The sequence below is a fragment of the Merops nubicus genome, unplaced genomic scaffold, assembly GCF_000691845.1.
Source record: "Merops nubicus isolate BGI_N331 unplaced genomic scaffold, ASM69184v1 scaffold24708, whole genome shotgun sequence".
Taxonomy (NCBI): domain Eukaryota; kingdom Metazoa; phylum Chordata; class Aves; order Coraciiformes; family Meropidae; genus Merops; species Merops nubicus.
In genome coordinates, this window is record NW_008625440.1 from 39,649 (window position 1) to 61,835 (window position 22,187).

The window sequence follows — 22,187 nt, forward strand, 5'->3', positions numbered from 1 at the left end:
CTAGTGGTCAGATTTTCTGAAAACCTGATGCTTCCCTTTTTTACTGCAAGCATAGCTGTGACCTAGTTTCGTTGCAGTTTCCAAAATTGTACACATCCATTTCAGGTATTTCTAAATAGAAATAGTGAGATGCTGATCTGTTCTTTCACTGTGTCCATACCTGACTTGCATAGCTGATTATGGCAACCATATACACAGTTGTACACCAAACATTGTGCACTGATTCATTATTTTCTTGCATTATTTTGCTTGTAAAATATGCAGATTTTTCTTTTTACTACTTGTTTGATATGTTTTACAGTCAAATCCCATAGTAGAAAAGGGGAGATCTAGTTTCTTGCTAATTAAGAGTAAAACTGTGGCCAAATATGGTCCACAGGGTGAATGTTTTTCCCCACAACTGGCTAGGAGTGGTGATACAAGTGGTGATAGACTGCAGCAGGAAACTGGGGTTATACTGGCTTTTCATCTGCAACATCCCAGGTGAGGCACATATGCTAGTTAGGGATTCCTGAGCCTGGTCTTGGTCTTTCCTCCTGTGCTACCCTTGCAGTGTGCAGCTGTACACAGGCCACCACTTGTTCTGGGCTCATGATGTAGCTGAAATCAAGCAGGTTTAAATATTAAGAAATAAGGTTTGCTTCAGTGGAATTTCACTTGAGGAAAATGCATAAGCATATGTTTAGTTACTAGTTAAATCCCACTCAAAGCACTGAAACAATTTGGTTTTTCTAAAGTCATTACCATGATTAAAATGGTGAGTTGTATTGATTAATGTTTGCCTGGGCAAAGAAGGTGTTTTAATTTGAAGAGTTTGTGATGCTTGTCAAAAGGCTGTGTCAACAAAGTTAAAACAGAGGGAAAACTCAGAGCTTTGTATTGTTTGCAGACCTTGAGTCCTTTCCTCGCCATCAGGTGAGTTACACTTCTTGGACTGGTCTCTTGTGGAAGAGGACCTCACTCTCCTGCATTGTAACCACACTGATCTGCCAAATGATGGGTCATTTGACCTCCTTCTGCTCACCACTCCACTGTCCCATGCACACATTGCTGTAGTGCCTACACAAACAGCATGCCCATGCAGCTCTGCCTTATGCTCCAGGTGTCACATACTCTCATTTTGCCCTTAACAATGTGCAAGACCATTGATGCCTGGTGGAAGGGGGCAGGATTTGCCCCAAAGCCTGCTGAAGGAGGTGTATCAAAGTTGCCCATATGTTGCAAAGGAGTGGCCATAATCCGTGTCTTGTAAGCATTAAATGGGCTTGGAGAGCTCTTCTCAAATATGCTGATTAACATTGCTTGTCTCAAATTAGCAAAACTTGCAGTGGAAATCTCCCATCCTTTTCTAATTAAATTGGCTTCTATTTAAAAGTTACTAAAATTCTTAGCATAAGATCTTACCAGATCTTACCATATAGTTGCCTATAAGGAAAATGCAGTGACTCTGCTAATATAGTCATAATTATTTCATATTACTGCATTGGAATTACTAAGTATACTTTGGAAAATGGTAACCTGACATGATACTATATTTCTGCAAAGTAATGCAACACAGAGCTTGTGAACTGAGGGATTCTTCCTGATTCATCATTTTCCCATTCCCAGCTTACTCCCACACCTTCCTCCTTTGGTTGGGTGGTCCATGCTGGCCGTGAGGAGCTATTAGTTTTGCTCTGAGCACGGGCCAAGGAGGGTCACACTTGCTGCAAGTTGCACAATCCTCCCTTGCACTTTCCAAGGGTAAGCACACTCCTCCCAGAGCTTCCCAAAACTGACAGCTCTGAGGCCAGGACCAGACTGCGACAGGCCATCCCTGGGATACGAGGCAACCCCTCAGCTTTGTTTTTAAATGTTTTCATTCCTGGTGTGTTAATCTGATTTTCATTCCTGAACACTCTGGCTGTCCAAGCAGGTGAGTAGAGTTGGAGTCTCCTGTGTCCCAGCCTGGCAGTGCCTCCTGTGAGCATTGCAGGGCAGCAAGGCACTAAGCCAGTGTCGTGCAGCCCCTTTCTGTCACACCACCACCTCAGGACAAGGAATGCCAAAAATATTTAGGAAAAAAAAAAAAGGCTGTAGAGGATATTTAATGCTATCGATCAGAAAAACTTAAAGAGCATCTCTTCTATCTGTACACGCCTCCTCACCCCTCCAGCTTTTCATCACTTCACACAGTGACAAGGATGATTTATTAAAAATGCCACAGCAAGGGAGTTTGCAGGCCTGTCCTGGAGCTCTGGCTTCCCGTGGTCCTTGGCAGGGAAAGACTGCCAGGGGGACCCTCCCTTCCAGGGCAGGCACCATGGGGCCACAGTGCTCCTCACTGCTCTGCTCATCACAGTGTCAGTAGTACTGCTTTTTGTGGTTTCATAGGCCATCCCACCCTCTCCCTGATGTCCACTGTGGTTCCTGTTTTCTATACTACATATATAGTGGAGCTCTCAACTTGCCAGGGCTGAAATGTGAGACAGATTCAACAAGAATAATAGATTTTCCAGGAGCTTAGAATGATAGTATGAGATTAATTTATTTCATATGAGTAACATTTTCTCTTCTGTTCAGTTTCATGATTCAGCCTTCCACAGGAGTGACTGGGAGGGGTTAAGAGAAAACAAGAAAAGCATCTGGATAGCAGGAGTTTGTGGTGAAGAGCTGGGAATGAGGAGGGCAGTGCAGATCAAGGGCCCTCGGTGGGAGAGCGGGAGGCCAGCCTGTCCATCCTTCAGCCTGCTAGCCCTGCCGCGCCTCATGTAGCTCGGGCGGTGCCCGCCCAAAGTCGTGGTACCGGGGCCCAAAGGCCTGGCAGTTCAGGCAGTTCCTGCGTAATGTTCATTGCCATTTCTGAATCGCTCGCTCTTGGCTGCTGAAAAAAAAGTGGTGCAGCACTATTTCCCTAATATATCTGCTGCCAACCAGCCTGAGAAAGACAAGACCTGCAAACAGCTTTCCAGCAATGGTTTGCTTTGCACTTGGCCATCCAGCAAGCTGCTGGCAACCCTGCGTTTATATAGGAAACCAGATCCGCAGATACCTCTCCTGGGATATGCATAAGGAATACTCCCCTATGAGTAACCTAATCAGCATGTAGATGTCATCGCTGTTTACACAACTGTACTGAGCAAAAGACATTTGTCTGGCTTTCACTGCACTCTGAAAGAAAATGATCGGCTTAGAAGGGTTGGGGTGGGTTTAAAATAACTTCTTAAGCACTTGTCAGAAATCTGCATCCCCTTTCCTAACACCCCATCAAGCAGTTGACCTGCACACTCCTGTAAAGCAGTACATTGTATCAGCGTAAACTCCCTGTCACAATTCTATCACATAAGGATGTGAAATCACAACGCTGCCTTACAGTGTCTAAAACTGACCCAGCCATCTGAACTTGCAGCCCCGTTCCTCCGTAGCTGTGAGGCTCTAACATCCACCTCCCTCACACACTTTTAGCAGAAATACAGGAAGCTCCTGGAAGGAAGTCATTCTGAAGCTATTTGTGAGTTTGCCAAAAGGATTTCTTTGATTTACAAAGTATGAAAGATTGCCATTTCTGAATTCATTGTGGATGAGTTATTTCCTGTGTTTTGCTCAAAGGAAGTTCATAATGCGATAAATTCTAGTGTGAAAAAGATAATTAAGGAGTAACCTTTTCACAACTGCTGCTTCTGCAGTTTTTGCAGCCGTAACGTGTGTCTTGTTTCTCCACACAGGCTGGGTTGTTGGATCGCTGGAAATTCTTGGAAGCCCGGCTAGTTTGGTGAGAAGCATAGGGAATGGCATAGCCGATTTCTTTAGGCTCCCCTATGAAGGGCTGACCAGAGGCCCAGGAGCGTTTGTCAGTGGTGTTTCCAGAGGAACAACATCATTTGTAAAACACATTTCCAAAGGTAGAGCTTTCACTTTGTTGCTCCAGCTACTGCTTTTTCGTCGTGCATTGTTAAAGGATGTGTTACAATTTTAAACAGTATTGCTTGCAGCTTTGTTTGGCTTGCTAGGCTGCAACGAAATGCTGGGAGGGTAACAAAGCTCACATATAACATCTTATGTATTAAACAGATCACCGCTTAACTGCGGTGCATAAGGATGTTTCACAAGCTTCAGAATTTTAAACCTCCCAGTGGGAAATGGAGATTGGCTCAGCCAGTATTTCACGTGATAACTGCAGAAATATTAAAGGTGTTCTGTACTTCTGCTAACCATCAGAAATTCTACACGCTGTCGCCTCATCGTATTTATTATTTCTTTTAAAAAAAAGTTGATACAGTTGTCATAACTGTGTAAGTACGTGGATAGGTTTTGACAGCAGGGCTGGTCTGGCCTGAGAACAGGAGCAGTCCTGTTCTGTGAAATCTGTACAAACAGTGCCATCGCGTGGCTTCAGCTGCTGGCCACTGTTCCAGGCTCCCTCAGGACACGTCTCCCTGGGCGCCTGCTGTAAATACTTGTTTAACTTTCCATCACACACACACACACCCCCACACCCACACCCCGCTTAGGTTAGCCTCACAGAAGTTTGGGAGCTGGGGAAGGATGTTCGGATGAGTTGCTGTTCCCACCAGCCAGGCAAACCTGGTCAGGCTCATGTGAAAGGCGTGACATGGACCGTAGAGGCAGCGTGGTGATGCTTAACAAATAGTAAAGCGTGTTACACATGGGTGACTTCTCAACTGACTTACTGTTCTGCTGCTAAGTCAGTATTGCAGTGAGGCAGAGAACATCTCTGTGTTTTAAATTAAAGCATTTTGATCCAGACCCAAATGTACATCTCCATGTATTTAGGTACACTGACATCAATTACCAATCTGGCAACAAGTCTTGCTCGGAATATGGATAGGCTGTCACTGGATGAGGAGCATTACAACAGACAAGAAGAATGGAGAAGGCAGCTTCCAGAAAGCCTAGGAGAAGGACTGAGACAGGGACTCTCTCGTTTAGGCATTAGCCTTCTAGGTAACGTACTATTAAATATCAAGTTGAGTGGTAATACTGTTTTCTAGTTTGCTTACTAGCCTTTTCTATATGTGAGTTATAACTGCAAATTCTGTTTATGTTGATGTTTTCTTGTGAAATAGCCTCACAGTGTGTATATGAGATACTGTTTCTTTTTATCAAGGTTTAATGACTTTTGTTGGTGATTTTTTTTCTGATAAAATAATTGCAGATATAAACCGATTTTGTGGTCCTTGTGAAATATTTTTTTTCATTGGTACATGGTGTATATCTGAGAAGAACAGAATAACTCTGCATTGGAAAGAGGGTCTTAGTAACTAAGTCAGCACAAAGACGTCATCACGCTGATGTTTACTTTCCTATCAGTTATAGGAATGCCTTCCGAATCTGCTTGGTTTTGCTGCGCTGTTGATATCAGGGATTCTTGGGTTTGTTAGAAAACCACTTGAACTTAGTGCAGATGTTAACTTAGATTTGTAAGCTTTGATGAGGAATTCTGCTTTTACAAAGAGACACAGATCATCCCGATTCAGTGTAATTGTATTCATCAAGCAGCCAAGTGATTTGAAGTGAAGATTGCTCTGGCCGTTTCAAAATAGTACCTAAAAATTTGAAAACTAACCCACACTGGAAAAAAATCTCTGCAAGAAGTTTTGCAGTAAAGGGGTGGATTTTCTAGGTTACTTCTACTTGTCACACAGCAAAGGAATGCAGAACTGTATTGTTTGGCAGAGTTCCTCAGTACATATTAAAGAGTATGAATCCCTTAGAGATCAAAGTGACCAAAAGCAGTCCAGTGCAAAAGGTTAGAAGAGCTGAAGCTTGAAAGGATTTGCCCTCTTTCCTAATCTTCAGTAGTGTACACAACTCCTAAATTTGCAACCGCAACCCTGAAAGCCCCAAAGAGGAAGTGGTAAAAATGTTACAAGTTTGGGTTAAGTTACTGGAAATTATTTTAAGCAATAACACTAGATGATGTGAAGCACTGTCATTTGATAATGCCTGTAAACCGACAAGCGAGTGTCCTGGGAGAAATGTGCGTAAGGAGAAATTTCATATATTAGTAGCTGCTATCCCAATAGTAAACTGTTACTGGTGTTGCAAATCAAAGGCAGTTTGGAGAAGGTTTTATTTTTCTTTCTTGTTTTATTGGCCTAGGGGCAGTCATGTTGAGTAGCTGGATGAAAGATTATACTTTTAGAAGCACTGTGTCAACCTGATGTGTGTGTGCTGGTGAAATGGTTTGGTGATCTTGGCTCATTTAATGAGACAGCGAGATAACGTGGTGGCTATCCCCTTCACTGACTCACCAGAGTCCTTCAGAGCTAAAAGCATCAGCTGTACAGCCTGAAGTGAAGAGCAGAAGTTTGTAGCTATGGCTGTTACAAGGTGAAGTTTCTGCCGTAGAGGAGAGCTGGGAACTGGTAACGTGCATGGACAAAATGCCATGCCTGTACCACCCTGCACACAATGCTTCCCTTCTTCACAGGACTATGCCTCCACTTAAAAACAAAACAAAAAAAAAAGAGTTAGAATTTCAGTGTCCCTGTTTTCCTTCAAGAAATCAGACTTTATTTTGGAAACTTACAGCTTTAAAGAGGGCTCCTCCAAAAGCTAGGATCTTGCTTTTACTCCCACTATTATTATTTAGAGATTCCTCCTTGCTGAATACCTCTGTTCTTTAGCGGTGAAGGCAACAAAGCACCCAGATAAATAGCTGTGGTTACTGTGTAGCTGGACTTGACAAGTATGGGACCTCTTACTAAGGGAGGAATCAGAAATATTCCACTGAATTTGTATCAGACATAGTTTTTAAATCTAAACCTGATTATTAAAAAGCGTGTTTTGTCTTTATACACAGCAGCATTCATGTAAATAGTATCGAGATCTAAATTATGACTAGAACTACAATGCAATTTTTACAAACACATCAGAAAGCTGTTTCTGTCCTGACCACTTAGTGTAAAGAATATCGTGGGTTCCCAAAAAACACCACTAGTCGTGGTTGAAGGGGAGGTGCTTTCTTTCACCATGTTCAGAGTAAGCATGAATGTGCTCACTCTAAAAGCACTTCCAGTTTTTTCATACGTAAGGAAGCAGAGCTGCTATGTTATTTTCCTTCACAAGGATGAAGAGTTCTGATGGGCACGGGAATGCAGAGAGCAAGACCCTTTGAAGCCATAAGTTCTATGACTTTCTAATTGTAAAATTGAGAAGTGTGAAAAAGATTTCTAGGATAGTCACAGTAGTACCATGCTTGTAAGAATAATCTGACTCATGCAAGCAGCTTAAAGAACTGCAAATGCCGACTTTGTGCCTAGGCAGAGGCATGTGTGAGCCTTTGGTTTACTGGTACATTGGCGTATCTACGCAGAAAGAAGAGTGGCTGTTCTGAATTTTTTGAAAATCTGGCTCATGGTGGCCCTGATTCAGCAAACCACTTAAGCATGTGCTTAAGAGCTTTGCTGAATCGGGGCCAAAATCATGTTCTCTTGTCTCTTCCTCAGTGCAAGTTGTTCCCTCTGGTACATTCTTAAGTGCTTTGTCCTGTCTCATTTTAAATGACTCAAGCACTGTCAGGGTGTTGTTTGATTTGATTGTTATCTTTTGCTGGCTGTTGTTTTCTTTTCTAGTTTGGGGGAGACTTCTGGGTCATTTTAGTAACTTTTGTGTGTGAAAAGAGGCAAAAGCATATGATAGGTGTGTTTTTTCTTGTATAGGACTAGAAAAAAAATGCAGTGAAATTGTATTTAAAATATTTAGACGATTGACACTCCCCACCAAGGAACTATCTTTTGCATTTTGCATGATGGGGGCAAGCTTAAAATAGTAATTGATAACAGTGTAAAAGAGTATACTGAAATTACAGATTTTACTTTCAACTACCGGTCCTAATGAAAAATACCATATTGAAGTAGCTCCTAACTGAAAATCTGACAGCTATTAGAAAAGCTGTTTTTCACAATGACAAAAGTACTCGACATTTCAGTTACTCCTTCCTGCTTTTGGAGAAAGTGTGTTGATAGTAATACTCACTGAGAGTCTAACTGTGCTGCTAGAAAAGATAAAGCCTAGATTTCAGAGGCTCACACATATATACTTTCTTAATTAAAAGTGGTGGTGGTTCTTGCTGTGCAACTATCACTGAATTGGGGCTGCTCTATGTTTGCCTGTCTACAAGTGAGATACGAAGAGCCAATAATAATTCTGAAGCGTGTGCTAGTCCACAAAGTAATTCTGCAAATATCTTCATGCACACCAACAGGTGCTTTCTTCTTTTATCTGTAATTTTGCGATTTTTGCTGTGCTGTGACTATGCTTCAGCCATAATTTCCATGTGAAACACTTATAGGAGTCCTGAAGGACAACAGAGAGAATGATGTGAAATGGTTTCAGTTCAGCTAGCTTCCAGCCTCATGGCATGGCCAGTTTCTCCTGGTAGGAGATTTTTTTCCTATTATTTCTTGGTCTGAAAGGGTTTGTCACAAGCAATGTGGGCTTTGCTAAGTTCTGTAAGCCGTGCTACGTTCACCAAACATTGTCAGTCTATGCACAAACCAGTTGCTGTCCATAATCAAATTCTTCTTGAAGTAATACAGTGATATACTCTGAACTGTCTGAATTTTGTAGTTATCAAAGTATCTTTTTTTATGGTTACTGAGCAACATGTATTAACTAGAGTGCACCCTAGCTGATATTTAGCAGATGTTATGGTGTTGCTGGAACTTCTTTGGTTCAGTAATGGAAGAATATGGTTTTGTTTTGTTGCTTTGGTGTTTAATTTTATTGAGGTTTTCTTTATACATACATAATCTGTGTGCACATATGTGGACATGCACATAAAATTGAATGCCCAGGGTAAGGAAGGAAAGAAAAATGGAGAATGGTTTCTTTTTTTTTTTTTTTTTTTAAAAAAAAAAAGGGAAGCGGGGGGCAAGCGACATTACAGAGAAGGGTGAGAGACAGCAGTAGGACACTGCAGCTCCCTCTAGACTGCAAGAATAAGAGTGGGGAGAAACAACTGCATGTGGTTCCATGCTCTGCTTTCCCCATACCCCACTACTGAAATCTGGGGGGCAGAGACTTTCTATGTTTGAAAAAAAGAAGCCACATGGACACAGGAGACATCTGCTTCACACTGTTCCTAGTGCTAGGAGATGCAATGGACCTCACATGTGTGTCACCATTATCTCTCTGCTGTTGGGTTTTGAGGTTGATCAGCCTTTGCCCTATTTTTTTCTTTTCTTTGTCCACACATGATGCACATGGGAAGGGAGCTGCACAGATCTCTGACTTCCCCATGCAGGGGTGCTAGAACCAACTGCTCCTCAGTGAAAGGAGTAAGGTTATAGTTTGTAACATGATTTGTGGGCATGATCACAGCACATGAATGAGTTATGTCAGTGAGTTGCCGTTCAAGGTAAGAGATTACAAAGGGTGAGCAGAGAGCTAAGAGAAGATCGTTGGTTATCATTTTTGCAGGTAGAAAGACAGGACTTGCAGAAGAGTGTGAGGTACAAAAGGGCAATGGCTTCACGAGAAAGTTCAGAGCATGCGTAAAATGGCAGAACAACAGAAAGTGTGGAAGTACTAAAGTGGCTAATTAAGCTATATATTATTTGGGGCACTACATAAATAATCTTATATGACACAGTCACAGCAGTTTCCATTCTGTTTTCTTGTCCTCTGGGCCAAATTCCAGCTGGGAAGTGCCTGGAGCATGCCACAGGTCCTTTGGAGTAGGCTCTTATTTATTGTTACCTTATAACATTGCTCAAGTGCATTGCAGTAAATAATTTACTAGTACTAGGACTTAGGTGGATTACATTTAATAAGGCAATAACTTCTGTTCTGAAAGTGCAGTTGCTGTGTATGACCTCAATAGATAGGGTGAAGGAGGTCACAGGGTGACATAATAGTGTAACTTAGCAGAACACCAAGTATTGTTTTATGCTTTCAAATGCATCACATTTGTATAAAAGAGACTGGACAAACAGTTCCGATTGTGTAATGCGGTCTTGGGATGTTATTTTAGTTAAGCATTGTGAGCACCTGGTAAGTAGTAATGAAATGAAATTCGTTTGAAAATTGTATATTTTCCATGGCGTGGCATTACAGAATCTTCATGGATGGCTTTTGTGGTACAAAGGATCAGTGTGCAGCTGCACACTCAGCTTCAGTGAGCATGCTCAGTAAAAGCCAGGTATTGCATTAAAAATAGCCCAGCATTTTCTGGGGAAATACTATACATTTGTCAGTAAAGGATACATGTAGAAGTTGGAAGCAGTCTCTCTAAGAGGAGAGGGAGGTATCTATGGGGGATGCAAGTTAGAATTGCTGATAGATAGTATCCCAGAGACAAGGATCTGGGGAAATGTGTGCTGCTTTTCATCCTCGTCTTTTCTTTGGACAGAATACCAGAGTACAAATACAATACAATGTTAGTTCTTGTTGTTCAAAGTCAGCAACTTCTCCGTTTATCCAGTAACAGTAACTAAAACCAGCTGAAAACTGGTTAGTGGCTAGCTGATCAACATCACGCTGGTAAACACATGGGGCCAAATGCCTTGGCTGTGGTTGTCCGAGCCTGTGGAATTATGCCTGAATTTGCTTCCACATACAAAGCAGAATCTTCAAAAATCTCTGGGTTGTAGTAAAATGTCTGGTTACCAAGGTGACACTCAGTCCTACTCCTTAAATAATTGTTTTATCTTGAGTTTTGCAGCTGAAGGTGCAAACTGAGAGCTAGCCGAGGAGCCTTGCAAACTTTCTTTTCACTGAGCAAAGAACCTCGGACCAGGCAGACCGTTTTCTAACTGATGTCATTTTGTCCAATCCTTGTACTCTTAGTGATTTTCAAATAGTTTATCTATCAAAATTACAATAACTGGAGACATGTCTGTGGTCAAGTGGCTAGAATAAACTCAAGATCAAAGAAATGTACCACCTCACATACCTGTTTACATTTAGGAAGATTTAAGTTGGAGTTCTCTGTTGATACTAAAAGCTGGGAAGGTCAGTGTGTCACTTGTAAAAGCTTGACCCATGAGCATTAACGTAAAATATGATCATTTTCACAAAAAAGTAACAAAAAGTCTCAAAGTCTAATTCTGCTAATCTTAGTAATATATCAAAAGCTGCATTAACGTATGAACATTTCTGGCAGTGGAGGAGGATATAAAAATGATCTATTGAATACAGGCAGTTTTTATTCTCATGAAGTCAATCTCAGGCTTACGTGAAAATCTCACTTCCATAGCAGCTCAAGTTTTTCAAACTGGTGGATTTTATTCCAAGGCCAGCATTTTCAGAATTGCTGCACAGAATCAGCTAAATTAAACTAACTCAGCAAGGGCATTTAGTGAAAGTAGCTGAAAGATGAAAACATATGGTCAAGTTAAGCAATTTCAGTGTTTAAAAAAGAAAAATGCATTTTAAAAAAAAGACATCAAGATTTAATTTAAACTGAAGCTAAAGTATTGTTTAGCTAATTGGTCACGTGCTAAATAGCTGTACAAGAACCATGGAGTGCAGTCTATAATCTAAGTTAACATTCAGGTCCAGTAGTAAGATTTCCTTTTATTCTGGGATACTAATCTTCACTAATTACTGGGGACTCTTGTTTTTTCAGGTGCTATTGCTGGGATCGTGGATCAGCCGATGCAGAATTTTCAGCGAGTGTCTGAGGCCCAAGCTTCAGCTGGGCACAAAGCCAGAGGGGTCATCTCGGGGGTGGGGAAAGGAATCATGGGCATCTTCACAAAGCCCATCGGAGGGGCAGCTGAGCTCGTCTCCCAGACTGGTTACGGTGAGCTTCTCTATTTCCAGCATCTCTCTTTAAATTTTAAAATGCTCTTCAGACACAACCTGCTGTATCTTACTCGTTGGGCTCAGCAGCTGTGTCGCACAGAGAAAGATGCAGAAATACCACCGCCGAACAGTTACCGATGTTGTGCTGGTTCTCGTAAGCGCCATTCTGTCGTGCCTCTCTCCTGTGTTACCGACCAGCGTCCTACGGCCACGGAAACGGGGAATGCAGAAAGCATGAAGTAATTCTTGGAATACAGTGGAATTAGTTACAGAAACATATGTGCTTATAAAAGAGTTTTTGACATAAAAGTATTAGAGCAACAATATATCCAGTTAGAGCATTATTCTGAGATTGCTTTGTTATGGCAAGGAAAGAGTTGTGCTATCTCTCACAAAGAGAGGTTTATGTTCCCGGGAGAAAGAAATGAGTCATGTAGTGGGAGCATCCCCTTTAAACTGGAGAGTTGTGGGAAGACAGTACCAGTTTGGGATACACAGATAGCCTTTTAACAGCCAGAGGTGGGTTTTTCAGCTAGACTGAGCACTTAGGAGCAGTGGTGGTGAATCCTTTCAGATTGATGTGAATACTTCTGGATGACCAAAACCTGTAAAGACAAAAATAAAATACCAAAATGCACTAATTTATTCGCTTACAGTATCAATAAATCAGAACTGTTGGTCTGGATATTTGAAACAGGGGCAGTCAGGGAAGAAAAGCAGGCAGACCAGTTAATACAAGGACAACGTATCAATAATTTGGCTTCACTAATTACAGTGGACAAATTTTGAAGATTTAAGCCTTTAATTGCTACCAGTTTTTATGTTCGTGATGTGTTGATTAGAATGCAAGCAGTTCTCCTATGGCTTAATTTTAGGCTATTTTTTCTGTGCTTCCCATTTCATTCAGAGCTCATTCCTTGGAGCAATCTCTTTAAAGAAATAATGAAACATTTAATTATTACAGTTCTTTCAAATTAACTTTATCTCAGTTTTATGAGTGCAAATAATAACTGTTTTCCTGAATTATGTATCCCATAGGTGTAAAACCCATATTAGTAAAATCATAAACTTTGGTTGTCGGCTGCCTGTGTGTCTGGTGTTGCTGCCCATGGCATTACTCTCTCTAGATTTAATTCCACTGCAGACTTTATCAAGAAACAGTAGAGGGACACTTTTTCATTGCAGATATGATAATAGAAGACATGATGTTTTCCATGAGCATGTGACAAAAAGAGTTAGCCAGGAAAAAAAATAAAAACTGTATCAATAATAGCTGACAGTGCGTGAGAGGAAAGCACACAAGAGTTCAAGCAACTCTTACCCACAACTGGATTGGAAGTGGGACCATGCCTCTTGGGGGGGACCAAGGGGTGGGCGACCACACAGAAATAAACACATGTTCTCTCTTTCTCCATCTGTAAATAACATTTTCACTCACATAATGCTGAGAACCTTGGTAAGCCAACTGTTACAACTGGGATGCTGCTTTTAAGTATTACCATCAACATGTGTGCTAAAAATTAAAGGATTTTTTTTCAGCACTGATGTTTTGTTTAAATTATTATCCATTGTGTAAAAAGGAATCTAAGTTATTGACACCCTTATGCAAAAATGCCTTTTGCTTCAATGGAATGCTTAATTAAACAAAAGAAAATTTATTTGTTTTTTTAAAGACTAATTTTGCACCAAACTGTATAATGCTAATGCTTGCTGTGTAAGCTACTTCCTGTCTGTGTTATAAAAATATTTAAAACTACTTAATTTGTGAATTGTTTTGCAACCCACTCATTCTTTCTGATGACCATCTTTAAAAGTTTACAAGCCATCTGAAAGCATACATACTGTATCATCTTCAGCTTCAGATAGCCTATTTAGAAACCTGTTTAACTGCTTCTTGTACTCTCCATTCAGTGCTGGCACTAAGAAGAACTCACAATAAACCAGATGCCCCAGGAGATCTCATAAATGTATATGGATCTGTGTTTAACAGCTGGATTAAGTAACCGAACATTTGAATACAGTATCTAGGCAAACTTGCCTTCTAGTTTGTACCAGTGGTGACACGTATATGGAAGTATTTTAATATTAAGTGAGAAAGTTAACAACAGTCTCGATTTTTTCTACATAAATCCTGAGTGATGTATCCGATCCTATTCTGAAACGATGGCTCTCAGGAGCATTATGTTCCTCTGGATTGCAAGTGTACGGCTGATTTTTAGAACACACAGTGGGGGTTTTTTTTGTTTCTTGCTAACGCAAGATCACCAGGGTTAAGTGCACAACTCTTGCATTGTATTAATTAATTATCTTGACTACAGCTTCCAAAGATGTGACATCATTTTGGACCTGTGCTATTTTATGAACTGCTCTAAACAGGTGACATCACTGCAGCATGTAACTGTTTTGTAGAAAACAACTACTAAAACACTTAAATTCTCTTACCACAGGTATTTTGCATGGAGCTGGACTTTCTCAGCTTCCCAAGCAGCGCTCTCATCCAAATGATCAACATGTTGAGCAGGCTCCAAATAGCCACGTCAAATATGTCTGGTAAAATTATTTAGACACTTGCTCATTTTTATATCCACATTGTTTATTAATAGGTTCTGGCCTGTGGTCAAGTTAACAGGCTGCTTCCCTAGGAAAGGGTGAGTTATGGCAGTTTGTTTAGGAACACTAAACACAAAGGTAGTGCATAGAAACTCAATCTGCAAATGATGGGCTGCTGATCTGCTTCCAGCTTTGGAACTACAGAGCTGATCTTTATTTAATGGCATTTGGTGAGTTCTTACTTATTTATCATTGTGCTGAGCCCAAGAAAAATATTGCACATCTCCAGAAACAGCTGTTAGTGAAGATAGCTTTATTTTCTACACTGAATTTTTAAGCTGCTTCTCAGGGTAATTTTTCTATTAGGATGGGAAATAGGCTGACCTAGCACAGTTATTAGGCCAAGTCTGCAGAGAATGATTAAGGAGTTCTGATAAGTAACAGTTTCACATTTATTCTCTAAATCTTAAGTCTTACAGCTTCCAGTAATGGAGATTTGGAATATCCTCCCTGGCAAATTTTTATTTGTAGGTGATAGCCACAGGCTTAAGTAAAAACATTAGTGACCAAAAGAAGTCCTGGAGGATCCAATGCATACAATGCATAACACTGACTACTTTTTTTTTTTTTTTTTCTCTTGATAATGCAGGAAAATGCTGCAATCCCTTGGAAGGCCGGAGGTCCATATGGCCTTAGACGTCATGATAGTGAGTGGATCAGGGCAGCAGCATGAGGGCTGCTTGCTGCTTACCTCAGAGGTGCTCTTTGTGGTCAGCATCAGTGAAGACACGCAGCAGCAGGCGTTCCCCGTGACTGAAGTTGATTGTCTGGAAGGCGATGAGCAAAAAGAGCTGCTGGAGGTGCAGCTAAAACAACAGAGAGTCCCTTCTGATGTGGAGGTAAAGGCTTGAGTACGATTCTCATTTGAAGATAAAGTTGCGCTGTTGATGACGCTTCTGGCAATGGGCATACTCAGCCTTTGGGTCACAAGGCCAGAGGGCTAAGTGCCAAACCAAGAGACCTGCTGATTTCATGCACTGCATAGTTGACTGTGTTGCCCTCCGGGTGAAAGGAATGTGTCTCCTCCTTTCTGTACTCTTGTTGAACATGACATTTTATATCTGTGACAGAAATTTTCTGAGGGGAAAAAGTAGAGAATTCTGGATTCTTGGTAAGCACCACTTATTTTCTGAACTGGTTCTCATGACTACATGTGTGTGAGATGGTTTATTTGTCTGGCCAGTCAGCATTGCTGCCTGTGCCTACAAAGTCACAGTGAGAACAGTTCCTTTTGTTCTGTGAATTCTGTTTTCACAGTTCAGTAGTGCTGATGCATGTTCCTTTCAGCATGTTTCTTGTCTTGCCACATCCAGTGAGGTGATCTTGCTTAGCTGCCAGCTCTGTTCACTTCCTTAGATCTTCCTTCTGCTGCATATAGTAACTTCAAAATGGATCAGCTCTTTTGCTGAGTTTCAGTGCACCAAGTGTTTGCCAGTAAGAGCATAAATCCTTCATCTTCATATTGAAAGATATTTAAGCCATTTGAATACTGAGGTTTTGGATCAATTACCTTCTTTTAATGGTAGAAGAATGTTATATTTTTACACTCTCAGAAGCAATTTTTATTTGTATTAAATTCTCAAGTGGAATCATATGAGAGATTGTGTCAAAAACTAACATGCATGCCCCAGCTGTTTTTATGAAAGTGAATCAGGTAGTTCATAGGCTGCTGTACCAGAAATTTTTCAGTTTCAAATATTAGAAAAGAATACATAAAACCCTATGAATTATGAGATGTGCCAAAAAGTAGGGGAGGCTTCAGGACCTTCAGTAAAACCTTAACTTAGCTGAAATCACTGAAGAATTTTGCTGTCGATTCAAGCAAGGACTTCATCTGTATCGTGACAGCGCTTGGGCTTTTTTTTTGTGAAAGCTTTTTCAAGTGCTGGATTCTCTGTTTACACTTACTGTCTTTCCACTAACCTCAGTCTCACAGAATGCTGTTGACTGAGATCGCCCTTCTCTCACCGCAAAGCTACATGAGGCATTACTTAAATTGTGATGCAAGTGGGCAAAGCTCAGCATTTTTATCCCTGCGTGCTGAGTAGTTGCTGGAGGCACACATCAGACTGAATCCAGACAATCCTGCTCAGTCCAGAGCTACTGTCCCAGAGGGAAGAGGAAGATAATTTGTCCTCCCTAAGGCATCTGAGGCACTCAACCCATCCTAACCCTAATGTTAGCACCAACCCAGATCTTTTTTTATTAGGCTGTAGTATGATGGCTCATGTCTTTGTAGCTGGTTATCCAAGGGGTGAGGAGTAGGCCGCTGCGCTGGGGGAAAGGCTGCTTGCCCAAAGGGTGATGAGGCAGAGGGGCTGCCTGGGAGAAGGAAGGGTGAGGGACAGACAGCCTAGTTCTGGTCCCCACAGCTACTGCAGCTGGCAGCGTATAGGACTTCTGGGCAAGTGGCTCCTGCACAGCACCCTACATGGCATGTGCAGAGTCCAGCATTCCCACATACCCATGCTACTGCACACGGTACCTGTGACCTCCTTTGGAGGTACTGGACCAAATACATGTTTTTCTCTGAAGTTCTGGATAGAAAGATGGGAACCCTCTTCCAGTGGCATGGCAGTGCCAGGAGCTGTAAGCCTTGTGCCTTCCAGCCTCAGTACACAGTCTCTTTTGCTGATGCAGTGAAAAAGCATCACACAAACAGTGAAGGGTGCCTGTGCCCCAGGTGGAACTAAGTCAGTGATGGCAAGACACCAAAAGCTGAGTGATGGTGTACAAAACAGACACGGCAAAATACTCCTTCAGAATGCATACACTGATGCTGCAATTTATGTGAAAGTTTAAAGGGGGATCAGTTAGGCAGAGAAGAAAAGTAAGGTTACAATTTTTTTAGGCTAAGGCAGCCACAAAAGGATTCCAAAGGCTACATAAAGTTTTAGTAATTTCCTACAGTTAAGTAATATTCTTTTATAATCCATGTTTATTATAGTTTTTTGCCTTAGTGGATTGGGAAATTTCATACTTGGTAATTTCCTTGCTGCAGCTGAGCATGGCAGTTCTGTGGTGCTAAGGGGGTCACGTGCAGCAATTGTACTGGTGGGTGCCAGAGTCTTTTAATGTGATCAGGAAAAGGAACCTTAGGAGTAGCAAGCTGTGACTTGCAGGTGAGCAGCCTCAGAGCAGCAGACCTACACCTAAATAGACACGATTCCTAAATATTAATGGTAGGCCATTGGGTTGCACTGAAGATGTCCTCAGCTGAAGTGCAGACACATCTATACCTGTGACATTAGTAAAGATGGCCAGAATTTTTAGGCGGGAAAATGTCCAGACAGGTGAAACAAAATATTACAGTGAGTTTAGAAAAATAGATTAAATTATAAATTAATCATAATTTTAAAATAACCATAAATTAAAAATAAATGTTACCAAATGTAAATTATGTCTATTTTTTCTGATTTATTTAGTCACAGGTCCCAGAAATAATGCAATAAATTAAAACATTTAATTTCAACATTATAAAAATCCACTTTTTATCTTATTGCTCACAAAAACAATTGTCCAAATTTTTGTTTCAGCTCTGCCCAAAACAGTTTCTCCCCTTCCCTCTCCTCAGCTCCTTGGAACTATTAGGAAACAAAACATGAGTTGTTCTACAGCTGTAATCACCAGAGGCATTATAGAGCATATTTTGACTCCTTCAGCAATAGGTTTGCATGATGGCTCGTTCACCTCCACAATATATAACTTAATCCATCTGGCTAGGAATAGCCTGGATGGATTCTTGAAAACTCTGGCACTGACAACATTGTCATGGAAAGGGAAGCATTAATTGAACTTGGATTGTCTTCCAAAGTAACTGAGACACTGCTTGCTTCCAGACATGCAACTCAAAAGGCCTGCTCTTCCAGCTGCTCTTGCTATAGCTTGTAACATCAAGAGGACAGAAAAAAAATATTGAAGGGCCCTGGAATTGCATACATCACAGAATTTCTTTGTGATGATCTGCAGCAGGGTTTTCATGATAGTGCTACATGTTATCATCTCTGGAGCTGAAAACCATTCTCTGGATCATTCAAAGCAGTGAAAAAAACCCTGCAAAAATTCTTAACCCCAAAGTGTGGACTTTTAGCAGGAAAGGACATGATAGTTTTAAGATGCCTCTAGCGGGTGCATTGAGCAACCCTTGGCTGTTCACTTAATGATCTGGCTATTAACGATACCGTTGTTCAAAGCAGTGGGCTGAGGCACTCGGTGACAATCCTAGGCCCCATTTAGGAAAAAATGCAGAATAACAGCAATTCCAAGTTTCTGGTCTTGTCTTGACAGTATAAGCTAAACTGAAACTGGCTGAAGAAACAGATGGTTGCAGATGAAGTCATCTGGAAGCAAGTGGGGTCCCACTTACTTTTGGAAGACTATCCAAATGCAGTTAATATTCTTCCTGGATGGTCATGCTGTATCTGTGCGATATAGCCTGGGGCTGAATGGGTTCACGAGAGTACATGAGTGGGGTGCCAGCAGCCTTTCCATCTCCTTTGATAACTTGGGTCTTCTGGTCCCTGTGGAAGCAGAACTACAACCCAGCTTCCCCTGGGCTTACCTCCCCAGAAGCAGAGATCGGGAAAAAATGTGAATCCAGCTACATGTAAGATTTACCCCAAACTTAAAATCTACTTTACGTAAGTGGTACTTCAGTGTATTTCTCTCAACTGGTAAAACTGACTGCTGAGACACTTTTTATGTGTCACCGAACTGAAGACATGGTTCAGACACCATTCTCCACTGTAAGCCTTGAGTCTGCTGCAGCAGTCTGCCTCATGATTTTTCCCTGCCTTTAAGGTCATTCATGGAAGCCACACTCTTCTGTGCCACCCTCACCATTTCCACTGTTTCTAGGCATAGGCTGCAACCCTGAGCTTCAGAGCCTGTTCATGAGCCCGCTTCCTTTAGGATTTTTGTGGTGATGATTGAAAACAGGAGTGTTTCTACTTGCTGAGCAGCAAATCCATCTCCAAAGGCATAGTAAAAAAAAAACAGAGGGCACTGTTTTGATTTGGATGTGACACCTGTCACTAGCTATCAATCATATTCAGTCTTTCTTCAAATAAGCAATGATTTGTTTAAAATGAGCCATAGAGTCCAGAGATGTGACAAGATATTGATCGTGGATGTTAAAATGTATCCAATGGCACTGTTTGAAAATACCATCACATCTCATGAGGCATGTGTAAAACTCCCTGAAAAACAGACAGAAGATAGCAGTCTTTGAATCCTTACCATGAATCCAACAAAGACATTTTAAACCCTACAAAAATGAAACTGGTCAGCAGGAACCCAAGTGTAAATAAGGAAGCATCAAAGCCTAGCCCTAGGATAGCTTCTGCCTTTTTGTTCCTTCTCGTATTTTGGCAATAACTTCTGCTCTGAATGACTTCACTAGTGATACATCCATGCTGGTATTTCTGAAATTCATTTTTTTGAAACCATGCAACAAGCTGGATACCTGCCTGCATGCTTTCCCTTCGCAAGCTAGGTGCAGTCAGCTTCGATTTCAAAAAAGGGCATAGCAGATTGATCCTCCAAAGCCAGACTTGCCCACAGCTTTTCATCTAATCCTTTATCTCTTTGGAATCATATGGTAGATGCCACCTGTCTGTTGACAGTATTTGTTTACTGTATCTTTTTCTACTAGAGGTGGGTTACTTGCATCCCTCGTTAGAGCCCTGAACCTCTACATATTTCAGCCTGCAAAAAGTTATGTCTTCAGAGGAGTCCTTCCAGCTCATGGTGGTAGAAAAGGCAGTTTGCACAGACACCTTAGTTTCTTCTCCAAAAATGACATGCTCAAACCCTCTTTAGTAAAACCCTTGTGTTAAAAAAAAAGAATTGTGTGGGTCCTCTGATCCAGAACGGCTTTTTTGGTTACCAGAAGCAGGTGGATATATACTGTCATAGAACATTCACCTGGAAGGTATATTCTAGGGCTTTTTTTAAATCAAGGAAGTTAAAGACTTAAACTGAACTGCCCATATATAGCTATGGGCTGTCTTTAATTGTGCTTTGTGAGAAAATGTTTTTCCTATTGGAAAATTGGAATTGCTCTGATAAGCACTGCTACTGGCATTTTTTATAAAGGCATTCAGATACTTTTCCTGTCTACAAAGAACTGATCTGTTTTAAAGATCTGCTCTTGACCAAGGTGTCCATCTCTGAAATTCTCTTAAATTAAATTTTCTCACTTAAATTTTCTGTGCCAGAGTTACAGCTTTCAGAATTGTCCAGAAAGCAAAGGAGAGGACTAATTCACCCAGTGCTAAACTATGGGAGAATACCGTTGATTAAAACACCCATTAAACTACTGTCAGAAAGATCCTTGGGATGGAGATTTTGAGCTACAGATAGTAACATGGAAGTTATTCTCCCTACCACTAAGTTCAGTTACTCAGTAACTGTTTTATCTTCTCTGATTTCAGGCAGATGGAGCTAGAGAGAGACTATCAGAACAACAATACAACCGCCTTGTGGAGTACATCACAAAGACATCTTGCCACCTCCCTCCCGGCAGCACCTCGGCAGCACCAGCGCTGCAAACCCTGCCTACCGAACACCTCCCAGCTGTAGTGAAGACGTATCAATATGTAGTTGATCCAAATTTTGCCCAAGTATTCATTAGCAAATTCACCATGGTGAAAAACAAAGCCTTGAGGAAAGGTTTTAATTAATAACTTTTTTGTGGTGAGTATAGTAGACCTTACAGTTTTGAAAGTAATGCTTTCTCTGCTGTAACCTACTTCGAATAGAGGATGTGTCCAGTTTTTGAGGAGGTAGGAGATGCTAAGAGAGTGCAGCCCAATAGCTTTTCTAATCTTGACAACAGTCCTGCTCCCTGGCCAAAATACCAGTGCTGGAAGGAAAGTGTTCTAGCAGATGAATAAAGTGAAAAGGAACGGCCTTGGACTATAGCTGAATCAAAATCCGTTTTCTTTCCAATAAACCAAAAATCAGAGAGTAAGGAAAAATTGCACGCACGCAGGCCTTTTTGCCACACACACAAAATGTATATCAGTACCTACTATATCATATTTTAGGGTCTGCCGGTTTCTGTTATAAAACAGGTTTATAACTCAGCTGTATAAACTTGCTCAAGGCTGAGCCTTTCCCCACACACACACACACACACTCCCCCCAGCGTGTACGGCCTGAGGCAAAACATTTTCCCCCACTAAATCTGAAAAATCCAGTGTGGCTGTTTTAAGTTACTAGTGACAGCTGGGTTTTAGCACCACTTTAACCTTAAAATAGCTTCCTTTATTTGACTGAAGTTTTGCAGGACATTAGTCCTTAATGTAAACTAGTGCCTTTGTGTGGTTTGGAGAACAAAACATGAACTACAACATTAATTTATTTTTAAAACTGTCTGTATACAGAGGCTTTATTTTATCCACAATCAAATTTTCAGGACTTTCAGTGTACCTATGACATTGTGCATTGTCCGGTCGTTAGCTGGAAGCCAGTATCATGCAGTTCAAAAATGTAAGAGTCAGAATTTAAAACTCCTTAAAATCTACCAGAAATGTGTAAGCTCAATCTAACATAAATGTGCAGGTGCTGAGTACAGCCTTGTTGTGTCTTGCTTACTTCTGATCTGCCATCACTACGTAGTACATGCTCACCTAAGCCCTAATTCATTTTGTGCTTATATCTTTGAACAGATAAAACTGGGGATATTTAGAAAATTGACGTTTCAAATATGTTGTGCTAAGTAAAATGATTTTTTTTTCCAAGTTGGTTGAAAAGTATGGACCCAAAGGTGCCGATTACATTAATAGTTAATGATGCCATCATGATCCACTTAAAATATA

The 22,187-nt window shown here is 41.0% G+C and overlaps 1 protein-coding gene across 1 annotated transcript in view; it reads left to right on the top strand.

Moving 5' to 3' along the window:
• The window catches only part of LOC103778119 (vacuolar protein sorting-associated protein 13B-like), a gene marked incomplete at its 5' end in the record, with an annotated part of 58,920 nt that extends 37,873 nt beyond the window's left edge, over window positions 1–21,047 (top strand). Inside the window, 6 exons of the mRNA XM_008945689.1 lie at window positions 3,705–3,881; window positions 4,774–4,944; window positions 11,576–11,752; window positions 14,202–14,304; window positions 14,954–15,203; window positions 20,799–21,047. Of these exons, the coding sequence (XP_008943937.1) occupies window positions 3,705–3,881; window positions 4,774–4,944; window positions 11,576–11,752; window positions 14,202–14,304; window positions 14,954–15,203; window positions 20,799–21,047 (1,127 nt within the window). The remainder of the gene's footprint in view (window positions 1–3,704; window positions 3,882–4,773; window positions 4,945–11,575; window positions 11,753–14,201; window positions 14,305–14,953; window positions 15,204–20,798) is intronic.
• Between the last annotated feature and the right edge of the window lie 1,140 nt (window positions 21,048–22,187).